At 49.9% G+C, this 23,676-nt stretch overlaps 1 protein-coding gene across 2 annotated transcripts in view; it reads right to left on the reverse strand.

Annotated features, from left to right (window-relative positions):
* Nucleotides 1–23,676, reverse strand: part of CCDC88C (coiled-coil domain containing 88C) — a 150,168-nt gene that overhangs the window by 62,869 nt on the left and 63,623 nt on the right. For both annotated transcript variants that reach the window (XM_040332983.1, XM_040332984.1), the window contains exons 4-10: nucleotides 12,753–12,822; nucleotides 12,582–12,640; nucleotides 10,639–10,722; nucleotides 8,764–8,904; nucleotides 3,350–3,534; nucleotides 1,865–1,946; nucleotides 1,582–1,740 (exon numbers count right to left, since the gene is read on the reverse strand). In XM_040332983.1, coding sequence (XP_040188917.1) covers nucleotides 1,582–1,740; nucleotides 1,865–1,946; nucleotides 3,350–3,534; nucleotides 8,764–8,904; nucleotides 10,639–10,722; nucleotides 12,582–12,640; nucleotides 12,753–12,822 — 780 coding nt within the window. The remainder of the gene's footprint in view (nucleotides 1–1,581; nucleotides 1,741–1,864; nucleotides 1,947–3,349; nucleotides 3,535–8,763; nucleotides 8,905–10,638; nucleotides 10,723–12,581; nucleotides 12,641–12,752; nucleotides 12,823–23,676) is intronic.

The following is a 23,676-nucleotide window of genomic DNA, read 5'->3' on the forward strand; positions in this document are numbered from 1 at the left end:
TAAGTTACACCGCCGCAATTTTTCATTGCAAGTGCCCGATTCACCAAGCACTTGCGATGAAAACTACGCCAGCGGCCTCCGGTGCAAGGCGGGCCAATTCAAATGGGCGTGTGCCATTTAAATTAGGCGGGCTCCCGCGCCGGATCTACTGCGCATGCTCCGTTTCTTAACTCCCGCCGTGCCTTGCTCGCCGTGACGTCATTTTTTTGAACGGCGACGTGCGTAGCGTACTTCTGTATTCCCGGACGGCTTACGCAAACGACGTTAAATTTTGAATTTCGACGCGGGAACGACGGCCATACTTTAGACAGCAATACACTTGCTGACTAAAGTTAGGGCACCAAAAAAAAGGACTAACTTTGCGACGGGAAACTAGACTAGCGGCGACGTAGCGAACGTGAAAAACCGGTGTGGATCGGCCGCAACTCCTAATTTGCATACCCAACGCTGGTTTACGACACAAACTCCTCCCAGCGGCGGCCGCGGTATTGCATCCTAAGATCCGACAGTGTAAAACAATTACACATGTCGGATCTTAGGGATATCTATGCGTAACTGATTCTATGAATCAGTCGCATAGATAGAAACAGAGATACAACGGCGTATCAGGAGAAACGCCGTCGTATCTCATTTGTGAATCTGGCCCACAATTCTCATTTCTGAATCAGAAAAATAATGACTTGGGGCCCATTCATTGAGTGCCCCTGCCCGCCCCCAAGTAGCGGCCATTGCTACAGCCAGGATATTAGGGTGGCCACAGACCGTAGATAGCGTTCCGAGAAAGATGGCAGAGATAGTAGACGTCAACTCTTCATCCAACCTGACGCAACCTGCCCTGAGGTGTAAATTTAGCACACTTGAGCAAAAACCCCCAACGCCAATTTATGTATCGGAAAAAGATTTTTCCGCCAAGCAGCAGCACAAAACAACTGGGAAAGTAGGACAGTCAGAGACCAGAGTTATCATGCTGAGTAAAATGGCAGAGCAGACGTCATCTCTTCCTCCAAACCACCAATATCTGCCCTCCTGTTCCACCACAAATCAGCACAAGTGTGCACACAACCCCAGTTCCCATTTCTGTATCGTAAAAGGAACAACATGGAGCCCTCTCGCCGAGGCATTTCCCCAAGGATCAACAAAAATGTTCCCCCGTTCTGGCTGGGGGTTAGTCAGCGTGCTCGCCCCCTCCCTTGGGACTACATCCCCGAGGGGAGACGCCAACAGCATCTCCCAGCAGGGATGTAGTGCCAAGGGAGGGGGCGAGCACACTAACCCCCAGCCAGAATGGCTCGGATGATGGGGGCAAGCTTACTGAGGAGAAAAAGGAAGAAGTGAGAAATTCAGAGTCTCTTCCCCTTCAACTTCAGTATCGGAAAAGGAATGACCCGGAGCCCACTCACCGAGGTATTTTCCCCTCCAAGTTGCGGCCCTTCACTATACCCAAGAAATTAGGGTGGCCACAGAACATAGATATTGCACCAACTTGGATAACAATTTCCCTTTTGCAAATTCTCACTCTGAGCCACCAATAGTTTATCGGGCCCGGTATGTTCATAAGACAACAATAAGTATGTAACGTACGTCCATTCTGGCCTTGTAGAAGTCTACGTCGTGCAACTTCTCTTTACACCGCGCAAGCTCATTCTCCAGCCGGTCCACTTTACCGGCCCTCTCCTTCAGCGAGTCCAGCTCGTCTCTGTAGGTGCGCGCGGTTCGAGCTTCAGATGATAGCTGGATGTTCTACACAAGAAAAAAAATATATATTTTATTTATTTAATACATAATAAAAATAAAAGTAACTTTGGCTTCGTCAGCTTTTTCTAGAACCCCCTTTCCAATGATCAGGGAGAGAGATGAGACTCACGTCTTGTTTTAGTTTCTGGAGCTCCAGACTCAGCCTCTCCAGTTCATGTTTGGTGTCCATCAACAGCTCCGTCTTCTCCTCCCTAAAAAGTAAATCACACATCCCAAGTCTTATTATAGATTATATGGAAGTAGCGCTGAGAAAATCTGTGCAAAGGAGAGTAAAAACTAGGGTTGTCCCGATACCGATACTAGTATCGGGACCGATACCGAGCATTTGCCCGAGTACTTGTACTCGGGCAAATGCTCCCGATGCTTCACCCGATACCTGGGCAGTCAGGGTGATCAGTGCGGTGGGGGAGTTACAAGCACCGATCACCGCTGACTGTCCTCGTATCCTCCTCCAACCCCCCTACATTCTGCTGCTCTACCCCTCCATGTCCCCCTCCATGCTGCCGTCTCCCTCCGTGCTGCAATCTCTTTTTCCATTCTGCTGCCGTGTCCCCCCTCAGTGCTGCGGCCGTGTGCCCCCTCCAGGCTGCGGCCGTGTGCCCCCTCCAGGCTGCTGCCGTGTGCCCCCTCCAGGCTGCTGCCGTGTGCCCCCTCCAGGCTGCTGCCGTGTGCCCCCTCCAGGCTGCTGCCGTGTGCCCCCTCCATAACTGAAACATCGTAAACTGTATTTACAATGTTTCAGTTTATGAATGGAGAGAAGCTGCTGTCCTCTCTCCTTTCATTTTCAGTGCAGCTGAGGCTGCTGAGAAAGGGACTGGGGAATCTGTGTCCCTAGTCCCTTTCTCTGTCTCAGAGGGGAGATGTCAGAGGTATGTTAGGACCCCTGGTATCTCACCAAAGCCCTCCAACAGGGCTAATAAAAAAATAAAAATAAAAATAAGGAATTGCAATAAATAAAAAAATGAATTGTAAAAAAAAAAAAATGTAATAAAAAAAACACACTGACACTGTCCATTCCCCCCACCCCCAAAGAAAGCATTGTAAAAAATGTAAAATTAAACAAATTGTAAAATAAATTAAAAAAAATTGTAAAAAACAAACAAAAAAAAAAAAACTGACACATTTGCCACGGTCACATGAGATTTAAAAAGTATCGGTAATCAGTATCGGCGAGTACTTGTTAAAAAGTATCGGTACTTGTACTCGGTCCTAAAAAAAGTGGTAATCGGGACAACCCTAGTAAAAACCAAATGAGAATCTTATGTATATCCTAAAAGCAAATCCAAACCCCGATTAGGTGACATTTTGGGGTCTTATTCATGAAAAATTCACTTTATGAATTGGACAAAAAAAAAAAAAAATTGAGAAAAAAAAAAGTTCCATAGGAAACGCCCTATATGCCCCCATAGGAAACGCCCTATATGGCCCCATAGGAAACGCCCTATATGGCCCCCATAGGAAACGCCATATATGCCCCCCATAGGAAACGCCATATATGCCCCCCATAGGAAACGCCCTATATGTCCCCTGTATATTACGGAAGGTCTTGAGGTAACTGTAAATGCCGCTACTAGAGAGTCATGGCTCCACTTACAGCTCCTGGCGGATCCTCCTTAGTTTGGCTTTGCTGTCCGCCAGCTCCACAGCGAGGTGCTTTTTGTCCTCGGTGGCGAGGTGGTTGACCATGTTGGATGAGAGGTCTGGGCTGGAAGTCTTGACGGGACTTGGTGGGTTCAGAGACTGGAGGTAATCCCGCTCCTGGGTCAGATCTACAACCACCTGGAATACAGAAGATGGAATTGAGGAGAGGTGAAACAATTCAGTGCATCCTAACCAATCACAGACCATCCCTGGGGCATCGAGCTTGATTGTTCCATGATCGCAACTTAGTAAGTACTGAAACCACAGCCAGCAAGAACTTTCATTGGTGGCCAGCAAAGACAGCCTTGTATCTCTTTCAGTGCCGGTTCCTTTTAAGGTGGTGCCACCTCTGTCAGTCGAGAGGTCAGGAAAGAGCTACCCGAGACTTGCTTAGAGCACCACCTGCTGTTCACAAATGGTAAACATGAAATCATGTACAATATATCACATTTACCAAAACCCTTTAAAATTGGTACTGGACACAAAAGTGAAGTGAATATATGCTAAAAAATAAATGATAGATTCTCCTTAAAGAATAAGTGCACTTTAGTCACAGAGAAGGTCCAAGAGATGGCCCGATATAAACCCACTGATTGTGCAGGAGAAGCAATTGGCACAAAGAATGATGCCAACACAGCTTTTTCTAAGAGTGATTATTGATTACATTTATATGCCAATTCACGCTAGCGTTCTCTAGAATGGTTACATTGAATCTTTTAAAAGACATTGGCCCAGATTCACGAACAATTACGGCGGCGTAACGTATCCCCTTTACGTTACTCCGCCGCAAGTTTTCGTTGCAAGTGCTCGATTCACATAGCACTTTTGTGTAAACTTGCGGCGGCGTAGCGTAAAGCCGTCCGGCGCAAGCCCGCCTAATTCAAATGGGGGCGTGTACCATTTAACGTTCTGCGCATGCTCCGTTAGGAAATTTCCTGCCGCGCTTTGCGCGAAATTACAGCGCCCGACGTATTTTTTGAACGGCAACGTGCGTTACGTCGTTTCCTATTACCGGACGTGTTACGCAAAAAAAAAAAAAATTAAAATTTGACGCGGGAACGACGGCCATACTTTAACATGGATGGTGTAATTTTACACCACCTAAAGAGGACTCGTAACTTTGCGATGGGAAAAGCCGACCAGCGACGACGTAAGCGAATGCGACAAAAGCGCGTACCTTCGTGGATCTCCGTAAACATCTAATTTGCATACCCGACGCAGGAAAACGACGCGAACTCCACCCAGCGGGCGCCGGAGAATTACACCTACGATCCGAAGGCGTACGAAGCCGTACACCTGTCGGATCGAAGCCTAAAGCCGGCGTAACTTGCTTTGAGGATTCAAAACAACGCTACAACGCGGCAAATTTGAAAATACGCCGGCGTATCAGTAGATACGACGGCGTATTTCAACTGTGAATCTGGCCCTGTGTGTCTCAAATGGTCCACAGATCCATCTAGTGGCGATAATTGCATTATTTTTCTACAGCCCATAATAAAACCTTTTCTTGCTTTTATCCAGCCCTTTGGGCACTGTTCCTCCCACTGGCACCAATGATGGGGCACTATTACTGACACCAAATGATGGGGCACGATTACTCCCCCTTATACCATTGATGGGGATTCATTTCTCCCACTGATCCCAATGATGGGACATTATTCCTCCCACTGACCCCAAAAATGGTGCACTATTCCTCCTACTGGCACCATTGATAGGGCACGATTAACTCCCCTTATACAAATAATGGGGCATTATTCCTCCCACTGACCCCAACGATAGGGCATTATTCCTCCCACTGGCACCAACGATGGGGACATATATATATATATATATATATATATATATATATATATATATATATATATATATATATATATATATATATATACACATATACACACACACATATATACAACACCACATATTGGGGTACATTTTTCTGTAGTGCCAACAAGTAGTCCCTTATTTTCTTTTTACCTTCTCTGCATTATTGGGATGAAGACACTCCCACCATGATTCTTATACCAATGATGGGGCACTATTACCCCCCTTATACCAACGATGGGACACCAATACCCCCCTTATAACAATGATGGGGCACCAATAGCCCCCTTATATCAATGATGGGGCACCAATGGCCCCCTTATACCAATTATGGGGCACCAATAGCCCCCTTATACCAATGATGGGGCATGGTTTACTCCCACTGACGCACAACATTTTCTTCTCTCCATGGCCACACAGTCTGGCCCCCTTAAAGTTTGAAGGACAGTAAACTGGTCCTTTGTATATAAAGATTGGAGACCCCTGCGCTGTACAAATACAAACTCTTTATAAATAATTCCCCAACAGCAGCACAATGAAGAATATTGCAAATATGTTTTCACATCAATATTAGACCACTGAAACATTCCTGCACCCAAATATACAATGCCAGAAAATGTATGATGAAAACGCTACAACCAATCAATCACACCCCCAAGTCCTGATCAGAATGACACTACTACTAATTAAGCTAGACTTCTATTGGACAAAATCAATAAACAATTAATTGGGCCAAGGCAGAAAGGCCTTCTATAAAATTGAGAACTCCGCAGTCACCCTGCGATCCTAACGGGGCACATCCAGTCATCCTATCCCGTCACCACCAGCGTTCAAACGCCAAGTGGAGAAATGCCAGATGACATCAAGGCAGCGCGCGCGGCGGAGCAGAGAAATCGCCACCAAGCTCTGTCCCTGAACGACAAATCAGTTTGGCTTCTGTTCAAAGGCTGCCAGGCTGACCGAGGGGTCTGGTGACAGAAGGTCAGCCTCGCTGGCTGCTTTCTTCCTGGCCAAACCCACCTAATGGGGCACAAACGGAAAAAATTAGACCTGTAACCCAGAAAAACATACATGGCTTGTATTTTACTTGGAAGAGTGCCACAAAATGCTAATTTTTTAAGGTGCAAAAAAATGTTCTCTCTCAACAGGAAATCCAAGGAGCTGGGTGGCCAGTGTTCCTAAAGCAATTATGGCCAGAACGCTTTTTTAAGCCAAGGTTTTAAAGAGGCGTGTGGTTAGAAGTGCTTGGTACACTTCAAATCGCACACCTCCCTTCTTCAGGGCTTGGACAAGTGTTTATCAGCCAGCTGTTCACATTGGTCTTAGGACATTAGAGTCCTCCCAACACGCCGGAGAAGGGGTTCCCCCCGACACGCCAGAGAAGGGGTTCCCCCAACACGCCAGAGAAGGGGTTCCCCCCAACACGCCAGAGAAGGGGTTCCCCCCAACACGCCAGAGAAGGGGTTCCTCCCAACACGCCAGAGAAGGGGTTCCTCCCAACACGCCAGAGAAGGGGTTCCTCCCAACACGCCAGAGAAGGGGTTCCTCCCAACACGCCAGAGAAGGGGTTCCCCCCAACACGCCAGAGAAGGGGGTTCCCCCCCCCAACACGCCAGAGAAGGGGGTTCCCCCCCCCCAACACGCCCAGAGAAGGGGTTGCCCAACACGCCAGAGAAGGGGTTCCCCCCCACATGCCAGAGAAGGGGTTCCCCCCCAACACGCCAGAGAAGCGGTTCCCCCCCCACATGCCAAAGAAGGGGTCCCCCCCACATGCCAAAGAAGGGGTTCCCCCCCCACATGCCAGAGAAGGGGTTCCCCCCCCACATGCCAGAGAAGGGGTCCCCTCCCACATGCCAGAGAAGGGGTTCCCCCCCACATGCCAGAGAAGGGGTCCCCCCCACATGCCAGAGAAGGGGTTCCCCCAACATGCCAGAGAAGGGGTCCTCCCCCCCCCCAACACGCCAGAGAAGAGCCCCCCCCCCAACACGCCAGAAAAGGGGTCCCCCCCCCCCCAACACATCAAAGATACTCCATCCTCTCATCACATTAGAAACACCATCCTCAAGCCCTGTACACACGACCGTGATTCCCGGGGGGAAAACCGACAACCTGCTCGGTAACTTTCCCCCTGTAAACACCAGAGGTTTTCCCGTCGGGAAAACTGCGGTGAGAGTTTTGGCCGGGAATCCCGGCCGCGTGTATGCTCCACCGCAGTGTTTCCCATAGGGAATCTGCTGGGAAAAAAGACCAACGGGAATCGCGGCAGGAAAAAAAAAAGAGAACATGTTCTCATTTTCCCTGCCAGGATTACAGCCGATTTACCTGTCGGGAAAACTGCCAAGGAGCATACACACGGGCAGTTTTCCCGATGGGAAAACTGGTCGTGTGTACGAGGCATCACATGAGAGTCCAGCCTAAATATTAGAAGCTTGTACCATACATGAGATTCCCCATCATGAGTTTCACCCGTTTATCTCCCTCATCATCGATTCCTACATTCCAACAGAATGGCAGAGGATGGGAGGAGGAGCAGATCTGGACAGAGGGAAACTTCTGTCCCCCTCCCGAATGCTGGGGGTGGACCTGCACACCGCCTGCCAGGGCCCGACTTACCATTGGGCATGACTGGGCTCAAGCCCATGGGCCCCCGCCAAATAGGGGGCCCAATCGCGGCAACCCCCCGTTCGCGGCAATAGCATCAATTACCTCCCGCAATTTTGCGTCAATCACCTCCAGGAATTTCGCGTCAATCCCCCGTTCGCGGCAACCCCCTTCCCACATGAATGTAATTCTCGGCAGCCCCCACCCCCCGTTTCAACAACTTCGATGCTCCAGGGGGCCCCTTCACTGCAGCTGTGTAAGGGGCCCCAAAAATTACTGAAGACGGCCCTGGGAGGCGGTAAGAAGTCTGTCCTGCGGTTATCCCCCGCTCAACAAGTATGATCAGTCGGCGCACTGCCCCCCTCAACTTCGATGGGTCGGTTGGCGGATCCAGCCCCCAACACCCCAACAACTATGATCGGTCGGCGGTAACAACCCACCCCCATCTTCTCTGCTCCAGGGGGCCCCTTTGATTTTTAAGCCCAGGGGCCCCCCACCACCCTAAGTCCTGCCCTGCCGCCTGCCATGGCTCTGCATCATACATTGCATGGTATAAGTAGGCAAAAGCAACAAATTTTGTTCTATGTTTTCCACCGACACCAACATTTGGGGACTATTCTTTGCACGGACACCAACATTTGGGGACTATTCTTTGCACTGACACCAACATTTGGGGACTATTCTTTGCGCTGACACCAACATTTGGGGACTATTCTTTGCACTGACACCAACATTTGGGGACTATTCTTTGCACTGACACCAATGATGGGGCACAATTCCTCCTACTGACCAAAGGCCTCATGTACTTTTCCTGCTCCCACTGACAGCCAAGCCAGAGGCATTTTCTATTCCTACTGGCTATTGTACGCCCCCCCCCCCCCCTCCTTAAATCTGAAGGACAGTAATCTGGCTCTTCTCTGGAAATCCCTACTGTAGACTTGCCTCTCTGCAGTCATCTCTCTCGTCCAGAAGCCTCCTCAGATGGATGGCCATATTCCGCGACAGAGAGTCTAGCTCTTCCGGCGCCATGTCCGGTAATTCCAGCCATTGCAGGTCAAAAACGTTCTCATGGTTGTGCGTTACCTGGGAAAGAAAGCAAATAATCAGAGCACTACATAAGCCAAATTTAAAGTGGAAGTAAACCCTTCAATTTGATAGTTACAAAACAGTTAACATTCCCGGCATGCTGGAAATGCTAGCTGTCACATTTGTTTGTGCTCTCAACCAAACTGCCAAACCATCCAATGGCTGGTTTCATAACAGGTCACATGTACAGCAGCATGGCAGTTGCAGATTAAACAGAGGTCAAGATGGCCGCTTCCTTGGCTGAAAACAATAGGAGGGTTTACTTCCACTTTAAGAGGGATTCCAGAAAAGATTACAAGTTATACAAAGTTTTTTCAAATGGATATTCTGCACTTTGAGATTTCACCACATTTCTTAGGGAATTGAGAAGTAGGAGCCGCACATGAATCGCTTTTCAGAGGTGCGGCAATCAAACTGTAGTCTTAATTAGTATAAATCACACAAAAACGCAACGTGCGATTTATTTAAACGTGCAAATAAATGAACAAGGTATAAACAATAATCCTATTCATTAACCACTTCAGACCCGCGCTATTGACAAAAGACGTCAACAACGCGGCTCTCAAGTGCCGGGTGGACGTCTTTGGACGTCTTATTAAAAGCATTAATACCCGCGCGTGCCACTGGGTGGCGCACAGCGGGTAAACACTGTCCCGGCGCATCGCTGAAGAGCCGATGCGTGTACCTGGCGGCCGCGATGTCCGCCGGGTACACGCGATCGGCGGTGACAGCAGGGACGTGGAGCTCTGTGTGTAAACACAGAGCTCCACGTGCTGTCAGAGGAGAGGAGACCAATTTGTGTCCCTTGTACATAGGGACACAGCATCAGGCACCTCCCCCAGTCACCCCCCTCCCCCCACACAGTTAGAACACACCCAGGGAATACATTTAACCCCTTCCTCACCCCCTAGTGTTAACCCCTTCCTTGCCAGTCACATTTATACAGTAATTAGTGCATTTTTATAGCACTGATCGCTGTATAAATGTGAATGGTCCCAAAAATTGTGTCAAAAGTGTCCGATATGTCCGCCGCAATATCGCAGTCCCAATAAAAATCGCAGATCGCCGCCATTACTAGTAAAAAAAAAAAAAATAAAAAAAAAAAATCAATCATAATTCTGTCCCCTATTTTGTAGGCGCTATAACTTTTGCGCAAACCAGTCGCTTATTGCGATACCTATCGGCCTTAACTGAGAAAAAAAATTGTTTTAAAAAATAAAAAAAAAAAATGGATATTTATTATAGCAACAAGTAAAAAATATATATATTTTTTTAAATTGTCGCTCTTTTTTTGTTTATAGCGGAAAAAATAAAAAAAACGCAGAGGTGATCAAATACCACCAAAATAAAGCTCTATTTGTGGGGAAAAAAGGACGTCAATTTTGTTTGGGAGCCACGTCGCACGACCACGCAAATGTCAGTTAAAGCGACGCAGTGCCGGAAGCTGAAATTTCGCCTGGGCACGAAGGGGGTTTATGTGCCCAGTAAGCAAACGGTTAATGAATACAAATTTTAAAATACTAAATTTTAATGTTTTAAAATAATTATTTGCAGAAATTTTACAGTTTTTTTTTTAAAGGGGTACTAAGGCACGTTGTTGCGGCTGCCTGTAAACCCCAAGGCGATAAAGGACTACAAGTCCCAGCCTACAGGGGATGTTGGTGAACTCCCCTGTCAGGTTAGTTGGCTGTTGGGTCTGGTTTGCCGAGTCTGTAATGAAGTCAGAATTACCTCCTGAATGTGTCCCACAATCCCCGCCTGCGTTTCGATGTCCAGCTGTTTGATCCGCTCGATGTATTCCTCCTTCCTATCACACTGGAGAGGGGAAAAGGAAACATAAGAACCTTCCAGGGAGAGGACAGTTAAAGCAAAACTGCAATTATGTACAGTGCTAGTTACCCCGGGAATTACCTAAACTAGGCGAAAGCCTCACTAGGGTAAAATATTTTCTAAAGAGACAGATAACTGTTAAGGTATAACTGAACCCCAAAACAAAAATACAATTGTATTGAAGCTTAGCGGAGCTTAGATTGGATTGCTGCATTTGTTTTCTTTAAAAGGCCAAATACATTTTCAGCAACTACAGAACATGCATAAGCATTGATCCCGTCAGAAAACCTGGGGTCTTGTAGATTTTTGAGGACTGAACTGAGTCTTCACATAATGTGATCAGCTTTCCTATCTAGCTTCTGTAAACTACAAAGCATCACCTCATCTACATAATGGAGAGAGGAAGAAGAGGAGGAAGGAGGAGGCAAGAGGGGAAACAGAGGAGGCAAGAACGAGGGGGGGGAAACAGAGGAGGCAAGAACGAGGTGGGGGGAAACGAGGTGGGCAAGAACGAGGGGGGGGGGAAACAGAGGAGGCAAGAACGAGGGGGGGGGGAAACAGAGGAGGCAAGAACGAGGGGGGGGAAACAGAGGAGGCAAGAACGAGGGGGGGGGGAAACAGAGGAGGCAAGAACGAGGGGGGGGGGGGAAACAGAGGAGGCAAGAACGAGGGGGGGGGGGAAACAGAGGAGGCAAGAACGAGGGGGGGGGGGGAAACAGAGGAGGCAAGAACGAGGGGGGGGGGGGGAAACAGAGGAGGCAAGAACGAGGGGGGGGGGGGAAACAGAGGAGGCAAGAACGAGGGGGGGGGGGAAACAGAGGAGGCAAGAACGAGGGGGGGGGGGGGAAACAGAGGAGGCAAGAACGAGGGGGGGGGGGAACAGAGGAGGCAAGAACGAGGGGGGGGGGGAAACAGAGGAGGCAAGAACGAGGGGGGGGGGGGAAACAGAGGAGGCAAGAACGAGGGGGGGGGGAGAACAGAGGAGGCAAGAACGAGGGGGGGGGAAACAGAGGAGGCAAGAACGAGGGGGGGGGGAACAGAGGAGGCAAGAACGAGGGGGGGGGGAAACAGAGGAGGCAAGAACGGGGGGGGGGGGGGAAACAGAGGAGGCAAGAACGAGGGGGGGGGGAACAGAGGAGGCAAGAACGAGGGGGGGGGGAAACAGAGGAGGCAAGAACGAGGGGGGGGGGGAAACAGAGGAGGCAAGAACGAGGGGGGAAACAGAGGGAGAACGAGGGGGGGAAATAGGGAGAACAGAGGGGGGAAATAGGGAGAACAGAAGGGGGAAAGAGGGGGAACAGAGGGGGGGAAAGAGGGAGAACAGAGGGGGAAAAGAGAGCAAACAGACGGGGGACAGAGAGAGAACAGAGGGGGGACAGAGAGAGAACAGAGGGGGGACAGAGGGAGGACAGAGAAGTATATGGAGAAAGAGGGGGAAAGAGGAGAACAGAGGAGGAGAGAGAGAATAGGGGAGCAGAGGGGAAGGGGGTTGTTTTTCATATTACATTGCACACAAATGATCAGAATACAATGTAACTAGTTGAGTAGCACACAGAGATGGGGATGATCCAGGTGAGGTATGTTGGCAGTTGCACTCATCTGTAAAGCTCTTTATCCCTTTATTGTTCCTAATTGTGATTAATGATTGACCTTGACAGCAGAGATCTCCCAGCATGCCGCAGGCTATGGCAGCGCTATGCTCCAACATGCCAATTGTAAACTGTGATCCTCCCCTCTCATCCCATAATAACCAAACCATTGTCAGACCCCATTAAACTTTCATGGAACAATGTCAGAAAAGCATGTTGACTCCTCCAAATAATGTTGGCATAGGGGGCACCTACCTGCACCGCACAGCCCAGCATCAGCAGGAGAATCTTCTTCAGTTCTTCCATGCTTTTCCCTGGGTGAGATAAGACCGATGTGATCAGTATGTTTAATAGAGATATTTATACCACAATGGGAAGTGTGAGGGGTTATGGAACGGGTGTTACCGGCAATATCAGGTCACTTACCGGTAAGCGGGTCTTTGCCGATTAACAGAACATTTGGCAAACTCATAACAATCAGCTGCTGGAGGACTTCCTGAGTGGAGACACAAAATAAAAACTGAATTAAAACTAGTGACATGTTAATCAGGCTAAACATAACTGCTTTCCTAATAAAAATAAATAAAAAATAATAATTTTAAAGCTGAATGTAAAAAATTACATTAAAAGCGGAAGTTCAAGTCGTTTTTACGTTTATTGAAAGTCGGCAGCTACAAAAAGTGTAGCGTCACGGTCCAGCGATGCGGCCGCCTGAAGCCTCGCTCCTCTCCCCCTCCTCTCTGCGGCACCGGCATTGAAAGTGTGGGCACCAGGCTACGACAGCTTGCGGCTTCACATCCGGGTGCGCACTGCGCATGCGCGAGTCGTGCTGCATCTTCTCAGTGGCCGGGCAATCTTCTGGGACCTGTGACGTGACCCAGAAGATTGCAGGGGAGGTAAGGGGAGAGGAGTCACCGCCTAGGCGGCGAGAGCGGAAATGGGAGCTGGGTACCTGTCAAAACTAGGTAACCGCTAACCCCCCTTTGCAAAAAAATTACAAAATGTGGCACGTAAGGGGGCGAGGAGTGCTTGAAGTGGAAGTTCTACTTTTGGATCAAACTCCGCTTTAATATTACAAAATGTACTAAAGGCAAATAGATTGTGGCACTGTAAAAATGCAGTTGGATCAGAGCTTAGTAAAGGAGGTAAAGCTTCACTTTGGAAAGAATACCCAATCACGTGCAAGAAAAAAAAAAATTCTGCTCATGTACTAATCTCTGGGGCAACTGAACTTTGCAAAGTGCACAGTCTATTTTCCTTTAGTAAATCCACCCCTGTATGAGAGTCCGGAGAGCCCCTCCCTCCCTCTGGTTATATGGAGCCTTGACTGTGGCAGCTGCAGTACAACAGTAATCTTCATGACAGGCGGCGAGACCCGTTCTGTCCAACCATAAATGCGCACGGAACGCATAAATAAATCTGCGGTCCCAAGAATACCCAACAGAGATCCTCCACGTCTTCCAGACACAACCACAAAGCTTAAAAGACCAAAATGACATTTATATGCATCCAGCATGAAAAAAGAGAAACAAGCCGCACACACCATGGAGTGATCTCATCGCTTGTTACAATGTTGTGACATGAAGAATATTAGTTTGACAAATTGCTACATAACTTGTAAATTGCAGCAAACCACCATTCCTCCCACCAACCTCTCCACCATCCTCTCCATCATTCCTCCCACCATCCTCTCCATCATTCCTCCCACCATCCTCTCCATCATTCCTCCCACCATCCTCTCCCCCATCATCCTCCCACCAATCTCTCCCCCATCATCCTCCCACCAATCTCTCCCCCATCATCCTCCCACCAATCTCTCCCCCATCATCCTCCCACCAATCTCTCCCCCATCATCCTCCCACCAATCTCTCCCCCATCATCCTCCCACCAATCTCTCCCCCATCATCCTCCCACCAATCTCTCCCCCATCATCCTCCCACCAATCTCTCCCCCATCATCCTCCCACCAATCTCTCCCCCATCATCCTCTCCCACCATCCTCTCCCACCATCCTCTCCCACCATCCTCTCCCACCATCCTCTCCCACCATCCTCACTCCACCATCCTCACTCCACCCACCACCATCCTCACTCCACCCACCACCATCCTCACTCCCCCCACCACCATCCTCACTCCCCCCACCACCATCCTCACTCCCCCCACCACCATCCTCACTCCCCCCACCACCATCCTCACTCCCCCCACCACCATCCTCACTCCCCCCACCACCATCCTCACTCCCCCCACCACCATCCTCCCCCCACCACCATCCTCACTCCCCCCACCACCATCCTCCCCCCACCACCATCCTCACTCCACCACCATCCTCACTCCACCACCATCCTCACTCCACCACCATCCTCACTCCACCACCATCCTCACACCATTCCTCCCACCATCCTCCCCACCATGCTCACATCATTTTCCCACCATTCTTTCATTATCCTCCCCACCATTCTTTCATTATCCTCCCCACCAATCGTCCCACCATCCTCCCACCAATCCTCCCACCATCCTCCCACCATCCTCCCACCATCCTCCCACCATCCTCCCACCATCCTTCCACCAATCCTTCCACCAATCCTTCCACCAATCCTTCCACCATCCTCCCACCAATCCTTCCACCATCCTCCCACCAATCCTCCCACCAAAAATCCTTCCACCAATCCTTCCACCAATCCTTCCACCAATCCTTCCACCATCCTCCCACCAATCCTTCCACCATCCTCCCACCAATCCTTCCACCATCCTCCCACCAATCCTTCCACCATCCTCCCACCAATCCTTCCACCATCCTCCCACCAATCCTTCCACCATCCTCCCACCAATCCTTCCACCATCCTCCCACCAATCCTTCCACCATCCTCTTACCACTCTCTCAGTCCTTAGGATCCCCAAAGCTCATGGATTTTAGTTCTGGGTGGCCCAGGGGCACAATTGACCAAAAGGGAGAGAGGGTTGTCACCCTATAGCAGGAAGTGTTTGAATAAGTGCTTCATGGTAGAATCACCAGGGATTATTTCAGTGGAAGCTGCAGATATAAAAATGGCCTAAGAACTCAGCACAGGGATGGTGGGAACCCCTAATAATGGGCACAGCAGGTGTACAGACCTGAGAACTCAGCACAGGGATGGTGGGAACCCCTAATAATGGGCACAGCAGGTGTACAGACCCGGGAACTCAGCATAGGGATGGTGGGAACCCCTCATAATGGGCACAGCAGGTGTACAGACCCGGGAACTCAGCATAGGGATGGTGGGAACCCCTCATAATGGGCACAGCAGGTGTACAGACCCGGGAACTCAGCACAGGAATGAAGGGAACCCCTCATAATGGGCACAGCAGGTGTACAGACCCGGAAACTCAGCACAGGGATGGTGGGAACCTCTCATAATGGGCACAGCAGGTGTACAGACCTGGGAACTCAGCACAGCGATGGTGGGAACTCCTCATAATGGGCACAGCAGGTGTACAGACCCGGGAACTCAGCACAGGAATGGTGGGAACCCCTCATAATGGGCACAGCAGGTGTACAGACCCGGAAACTCAGCACAGGGATGGTGGGAACCTCTCATAATGGGCACAGCAGGTGTACAGACCTGGGAACTCAGCACAGGGATGGTGGGAGCCCCTCATAATGGGCACAGTAGGTGTACAGACCCGGGAACTCAGCACAGGGATGGTGGGAACCCCTCATAATGGGCACAGCAGGTGTACAGACCCGGGAACTCGGCACAGGGATGGTGGGAACCCCTCATAATGGGCACAGCAGGTGTACAGACCTGGGAACTCAGCAAAGGGACAGTGGGAGTCCCTCATAATGGGCACAGCAGGTGTCCAGGTTCAGCTGTGCCTCTTTGTGTCAAAGTTAGCTAAAGTTAACTTTCTACATGTGTCACCGAACGCACCTCAGTCGTAAAAGCAATGACAACATAGCGGCCATGCGGGCGCAAGCGTCAGACTGTCCAGAGACCATCCCTGCCAGCCACCGAAAGTGAGATCTGCACCCCCCCCCCCCCAGGCCCCCTCTTAATCCTGGGAGGGAATTCATCACACAGGCAGCGCAGATGCATGCTGACACAAAAGGAGAGGGCGATGGGCCGGGAGGAGACGGGTCCCCCCAATCACACCGCGCATGAAAAGACCTTTAACTGAAGAATGAGCATGAGCTCATCCCCCCCCCCCCCATTCGATTCACCAAGGGTACAGGGAGGGGGGGGGGGGGATCAATACTCCGGCCAAAGTTCAGACACAAAACTTTCATTCCTCAACTTGTTTCATTCAAGTAGAAAAGAAAAAAAATGTTTCCTAAAGAGAACTGACATTTTTGAAAAACTTTTTGGAAATCTGACCATAGGAAGCCATTACAGAATGCCACACTAGGCTATAAAAACGTCACTTTATAATGTCAGTGGAAGACTTGATATGAACTGCCAGAAAGTCGTCCTTCTGTGCCACTCCCCCATGAGGCTCCCTCATTGGATAGGATGATGGCAGGTTAGCCGATCCGCCAGGAAGTTTCCATTTTAAAAGGCGAGCTTACAGGTTCACTTTAAATCGGACCCCCAGTCGTGCACGGTGGTACCGGTCCTTCTCCTGGACTGAAATGGCTTCCTCTGATTTCACTGCACACTGCGAGCTTCTCACCATGTGCATTAGAAACTGCCGCAAGTCAGATGGATCGAGCTTTGCCTCATTTCCTGGGGGAAGGGGGTTCTATGTAATGATGGAGTAAGTATGGGGAAGGGGTCTTGTGTAATGATGGGGGTAGTATGGGAAGGGGGGGGATCTGTGATTTGGGGGGTCCTGTGCAATGATTGGGTAGTATAGGGGAGGGGGGTTCCCATGTAATGATGGGGGTAGTATGGGAGGGATCCTGTGTAATGATGGGGGTAGTATGGGAGGGATCCTGTGCAATGATGAGGGTAGTATGGGAGGGATCCTGTGCAATGATGAGGGTAGTATGGGAGGGATCCTGTGTAATGATGGGGGTAGTATGGGAGGGATCCTGTGTAATGATGGGGGTAGTATGGGAGGGATCTTGTGTAATGATGTGGGTAGTGGGTCCTGTGTAATGATGTGGATAGTATAGGGGAGGGGGTCCTGTGTAATGATGGGGGTAGTATGGGAGGGATCTTGTGTAATGATGGGGGTAGTATGGGAGGGTTCCCATGTAATGATGGGGGTAGTATGGGGAGGGGTCCTGTGTAATGATGGAGGGTAGTATGGGGAAGGGGTCCTGTGTAATGATGGGGGTAGTATGGGAGGGATCTTGTGTAATGATGGGGGTAGTATGGGAGGGATCCTGTGTAATGATGGGGGTAGTATGGGAGGGATCCTGTGCAATGATGAGGGTAGTATAGGAGGGATCCTGTGTAATAATGGGGGTAGTATGGGAGGGATCCTGTGTAATGATGAGGGTAATATGGGAGGGATCCTGTGTAATGATGAGGGTAGTATGGGAGGGATCTTGTGCAATGATGAGGGTAGTATGGGAGGGATCCTGTGTAATGATGGGGATAGTATGGGAGGGATCCTGTGCAATGACGAGGGTAGTATAGGAGAGATCCTGTGCAATGATGAGGGTAGTATAGGAGGGATCCTGTGTAATAATGGGGGTAGTATGGGAGGGATCCTGTGTAATGATGGGGGTAGTATAGGAGGGATCCTGTGTAATGATGGGGGTAGTATGGAGGAAGGGATCCTGTGTAAAGATGGGGGTAGTATGGGAGGGATCCTGTGCAATGACGAGGGTAGTATAGGAGAGATCCTGTGCAATGATGAGGGTAGTATAGGAGGGATCCTGTGTAATAATGGGGGTAGTATGGGAGGGATCCTGTGTAATGATGAGGGTAATATGGGAGGGATCCTGTGTAATGATGAGGGTAGTATGGGAGGGATCCTGTGTAATGACGGGGGTAGTATGGGAGGGTTCCCATGTAATGATGGGGGTAGTATGGGGAGGGGTCCTGTGTAATGATGGAGGGTAGTATGGGGAAGGGGTCCTGTGTAATGATGGGGGTAGTATGGGAGGGATCTTGTGTAATGATGGGGGTAGTATGGGAGGGATCCTGTGTAATGATGAGGGTAGTATGGGAGGGATCCTGTGTAATGATGGGGGTAGTATGGGAGGGTTCCCATGTAATGATGGGGGTAGTATGGGGAGGGGTCCTGTGTAATGATGGAGGGTAGTATGGGGGAAGGGGTCCTGTGTAATGATGGGGGTAGTATGGGAGGGATCTTGTGTAATGATGGGGGTAGTATGGGAGGGATCCTGTGTAATGATGGGGGTAGTATGGGAGGGATCCTGTGTAATGATGGGGGTAGTATAGGAGGGATCATGTGCAATGATGGGGGTAGTATAGGAGAGATCCTGTGTAATGATGGGGAAAGCAAAATGATATGCCCTCTAATCTTATACTTATTATATTCCTCCTTATAATTTGGATACTTGTTCTCTCAGACATATAGAAGCATCAATATTGAAGGCGGCTCGGGGTAATCCTACTTCAGGAACAAAGCAGGCGGATACATTTCACCAATTTGCAAGACAAGCGAGTGTTGAAGGATCCATGCAACGATTTCTCTACATCCTCCAGCTGCTGCAAAGTGACAGTTTGTGTCCATTTCCCCGACACACACACCTAGATACCCCGACACAATCTTTCAGCCCTCCTCGCTTTTTATGACCGGAGAGGTTTTCTGGATCATAAAAAGAAGCAGTTTAAGTCGATCCTCCGCCGGTCGGAGCCGCACCTGACAGGTGACATGTTAATGAACGAGGCGCGTTCTAACCAACACATCGTAAATTTGTCAGCCCGCCAGGTGATTGGAGGGATGATGACAGGAGCTGGTTAATAGTCTCTCCTCCAGTCGTACAATTAGGTAACGCGATGCCGACTTGCCAGCTTTTGTCTGAAAACCTGTTGAACAACATCAACGGAAAAACTTTCCTTTTTGCCCTTTAAAAACTCCAGAAGTAGGGCGCCGGCCCACGGCCGATCCCTTTTATATAAACACTGCGACATGGAATGTCCCCACGAGCTGCGATGCTACCAGGGACAACCGAAAACGCCAGGTGGGTCATCAACCGTTCGAACGCAAACCACGACTCCATGACATTTACTAGGCCTTGCCCATTTATTTTAACCATAAACTACAGTTTGTTTGGATGTAAACCCGAAAATTTGTACCGTATTTATCGGCGTATACCGCGCACTTTTTTGCCCTGAAAATCAGGGGGAAATCGTGGGTGCGCGATATACAGCGATACCCGCTTCCCGCGCTGTGTTTGAACCACTGCGCCGACATATACCGAGCGCAGTACACTCGGGTATACTCGGGCGGGCTCAGCTCCTCTCGCGGTCGCGTCCTGTACGCGAGAGGAGCCTGTCGGAGTATACCCGAGTGTACTGCGTTTGGTATATGTCGGCGGAGTGGTTCAAACACAGCGCGGGAAGCAGGGATTCGACTCGGAGACAGCGGGGCCTCCCACACCACGATGGCGGCAGAAGGACGCCGGACATGGCCGCCGATGGACGCCCTTGCAAGACACCAAAACCAAGTATAAAACATTTTTTTTCCCAGGAATTTAAGGACTACATTAGGGGTGCGCGCTAGACGCCGGAGCGCGTAATAGGGCGATAAAGACGGTATTTATTTTTTTGCTGTCACAATGTACAGTATAAGATTTCCCATCATCTGTGCCCAGTCTTGCCACACAGAGTTAATCCAGCTCTGAGCAATCCTCTTATTGTTCAGTGAAATAAAACAAACTTACAGAGAAAAACCTTAGTCCGTTCCGCCCCCTTGCTGTGAGCGATGGGTTATTTACATATCTCCTGCACTAGCCTGGAGACGGGCATTATTTTTTAATTGCCACCCCCCACTTCTTTTCTGAAGCCATGTGGTTACTTTTCTGGATTTTGACTGGATGTTAGTGATCATAGCAGAATTTAGTGTAAGGAATACACAGGAAAAAATGCATGTTGACAAGGGGGAGTGTAGAGGAGGGCGGGGAGTCTAGTGACATCACGACTCCACCCACCGAGCTCCAGACAACAGACCCACCCACAGAATCTGCAGTTTTTCAGTTCTTATAACAGACAGAGGGGAGACATTTGACAGGTGAGGATACATGCAGGAGGCATCTATATCCTTATAGATCAGCACTATGGCAGTAGTTTAGAAAGGATGAGAGCGGCTTTACATCCACTTTAACCACTTAAGGACCGCCTCCTGCACATATACGTCGGCAGAATGGCACGGCTGGGCACAAGCACGTACAGGTACGTCCTCTTTAAGTGCCCAGCCGTGGGGCGCGTGCCCGCGACCTGGTCCGAAGCTCCGTGACCGTGGGACCCGATCGCCGCTGGAGTCCCGCAAACGGTCCCCGGAGCTGAAGAACGGGGAGAGGCGAGTGTAAACACAGCTTCCCCGTTCTTCACTGTGACGCCGTCATTGATCGTGTGTTCCCTTTTATAGGGAAACACAATCAATGATGTCACACCTACAGCCCCGCCCCCCTACAGTTAGACACACAAATGAGGTCACACTTAACCCCTTCAGCGCCCCCCTTGTGGTTAACTTCCAAACTGCAATTGTCATTTTCACAGTAAACCATGCATTTTTTGCTGTGAAAATGACAATGGTCCCAAAAATGTGTCAAAATTGTCCGCCATAATGTCGCAGTCACAAAAAAAAAAAAAAAAAAAATAAAAAAAAAAAAAAATCGCTGATAGCCGCCATTAGTAGTAAAACAAAATAAAAATAAAAATGCAATAAAACTTCCCTATTTTGTAAACACTATAAATTTTGCGCAAACCAATCGATAAACGCTTATTGCGATTTTTTTTTACCAAAAATAGGTAGAAGAATACGTATCGGCCTAAAATGAGGAAAACAAATATTTTTTTTATATATTTTTGGGGGATATTTATTATAGCAAAAAGTAAAAAATATAGATTTTTTTTCAAAATTGTCGCTCTATTTTTGTTTATAGCGCAAAAAATAAAAAACGCAGAGGTGATCAAATACCACGAAAAGAAAGCTCTATTTGTGGGAAAAAAGGACGCCAATTTTGTTTGGGAGCCACGTCGCACGACCGTGCAATTGTCAGTTAAAGCGTCGCAGTGCCGAATCGCAAAAAAACTGGCCAGGTCCTTTAGCTGCCTAAAGGTCCGGGTCTTAAGTGGTTAAAAGGTTTCCATCTTTTGTTTCATCTCAGTGCTGCTGATCTCTTGCATCCTCTTTGCAGTCACATCCAGTCTACATGATTTCCAGCGATGGGTACAGATGTGTCAACAGAGGACCATGACTAGCCACTTCTATCAGAGGCCTGTGCGACAGGTTAACTGTGCAGGAGCACAACTGGGAGACAGGGAAAGAATGCCATCACCCTTATAATGCACAAAACTAGCGTGTTCATAAAATAGGTTGTATCATAGCCCTCTACTCTTTAGAGAAGGTCTTATTACGGTCTGTGCTGGCCCAGCTACTCCGCCCTTTCCTTCACCTCCCTACATAACTGGGGCGGAGTGGAAGGGAATTCCAAAGAGCAGTGTGGTGTCACGAGCATGGGACCTAGTTTGCTCTGGATCAACGCGTTATTTATGAGTTGCAATGAAATTGGCAGGGCGGCCACCAGCACCATAACCACCACTGAGATTCTGGGAAAAACAGCAGATGGTGCAATTTACTCATATGGTGGCCACCCCCACCCACACCATGACATTGCATGGTGCCGATACCAGGCAGGTGGCATGCAAGGGAGGGCGGAGGGTATGTATCTGATGTGAAAGGGTGAGGCGGTTTTTGACATGAAAGAGGTCTCTGATGTGGAGGGGAAATTCTGTGATGGGGGGGGGACCTCTGATATGATGAGGGGGACGGAGGAGGGAACCTCAATGTGAAGGGGGGGCCTCAATGTGATGGGGAGACAGAGGGGGGAACCTCAATGTGAAGGGGAGACAGAGGGGGGAACCTCAATGTGAAGGGGAGACAGAGGGGGGAACCTCAATGTGAAGGGGAGACAGAGGGGGGAACCTCAATGTGAAGGGGAGACAGAGGGGGGAACCTCAATGTGATGGGGAGACAGAGGGGGGAACCTCAATGTGATGGGGAGACAGAGGGGGGAACCTCAATGTGATGGGGAGACAGAGGGGGGAACCTCAATGTGAAGGGGAGACAGAGGGGGGAACCTCAATGTGAAGGGGAGACAGAGGGGGGAACCTCAATGTGAAGGGGAGACAGAGGGGGGAACCTCAATGTGAAGGGGAGACAGAGGGGGGAACCTCAATGTGAAGGGGAGACAGAGGGGGGAACCTCAATGTGAAGGGGAGACAGAGGGGGGAACCTCAATGTGATGGGGAGACAGAGGGGGGAACCTCAATGTGACGGGGAGACGGAGGAGGGAACCTCAATGTGACGGGGAGACGGAGGAGGGAACCTCAACGTGACGGGGAGACGGAGGGGGGAACCTCAATGTGATGGGGAGACGGAGGGGGGACCTCAATGTGATGGGGAGACGGAGGGGGGACCTCAATGTGATGGGGAGACAGAGGGGGGAACCTCAATGTGATGGGGAGACGGAGGGGGGGAACCTCAATGTGATGGGGAGACGGAGGGGGGAACCTCAATGTGATGGGGAGACGGAGGGGGGAACCTCAATGTGATGGGGAGACGGAGGGGGGAACCTCAATGTGATGGGGAGACGGAGGGGGGAACCTCAATGTGATGGGGAGACGGAGGGGGGAACCTCAATGTGATGGGGAGACGGAGGGGGGAACCTCAATGTGACGGGGAGACGGAGGGGGGAACCTCAATGTGATGGGGAGACGGAGGGGGGAACCTCAATGTGATGGGGAGACGGAGGGGGGAACCTCAATGTGATGGGGAGACGGAGGGGGGGAACCTCAATGTGATGGGGAGACGGAGGGGGGAACCTCAATGTGATGGGGAGACGGAGGGGGGAACCTCAATGTGATGGGGAGACGGAGGGGGGAACCTCAATGTGATGGGGAGACGGAGGGGGGAACCTCAATGTGATGGGGAGACGGAGGGGGGAACCTCAATGTGATGGGGAGACGGAGGGGGGAACCTCAATGTGATGGGGAGACGGAGGGGGGAACCTCAATGTGATGGGGAGACGGAGGGGGGAACCTCACTGTGATGGGGAGACGGAGGGGGGAACCTCACTGTGATGGGGGGATGGAGGGGGGAACCTCAATGTGATGGGGGGACCTCTGACATGAACAAGGTCTCTGATATGAATGGGGGATCTCTGATGAGAAGGCAGGAGAACCTGTGATGAGAAGAAGAGGGGCTTCTGATGTAAAAGTAATTTCATTAAT

The sequence above is a fragment of the Rana temporaria genome, chromosome 13 (genome assembly GCF_905171775.1).
Source record: "Rana temporaria chromosome 13, aRanTem1.1, whole genome shotgun sequence".
Taxonomy (NCBI): domain Eukaryota; kingdom Metazoa; phylum Chordata; class Amphibia; order Anura; family Ranidae; genus Rana; species Rana temporaria.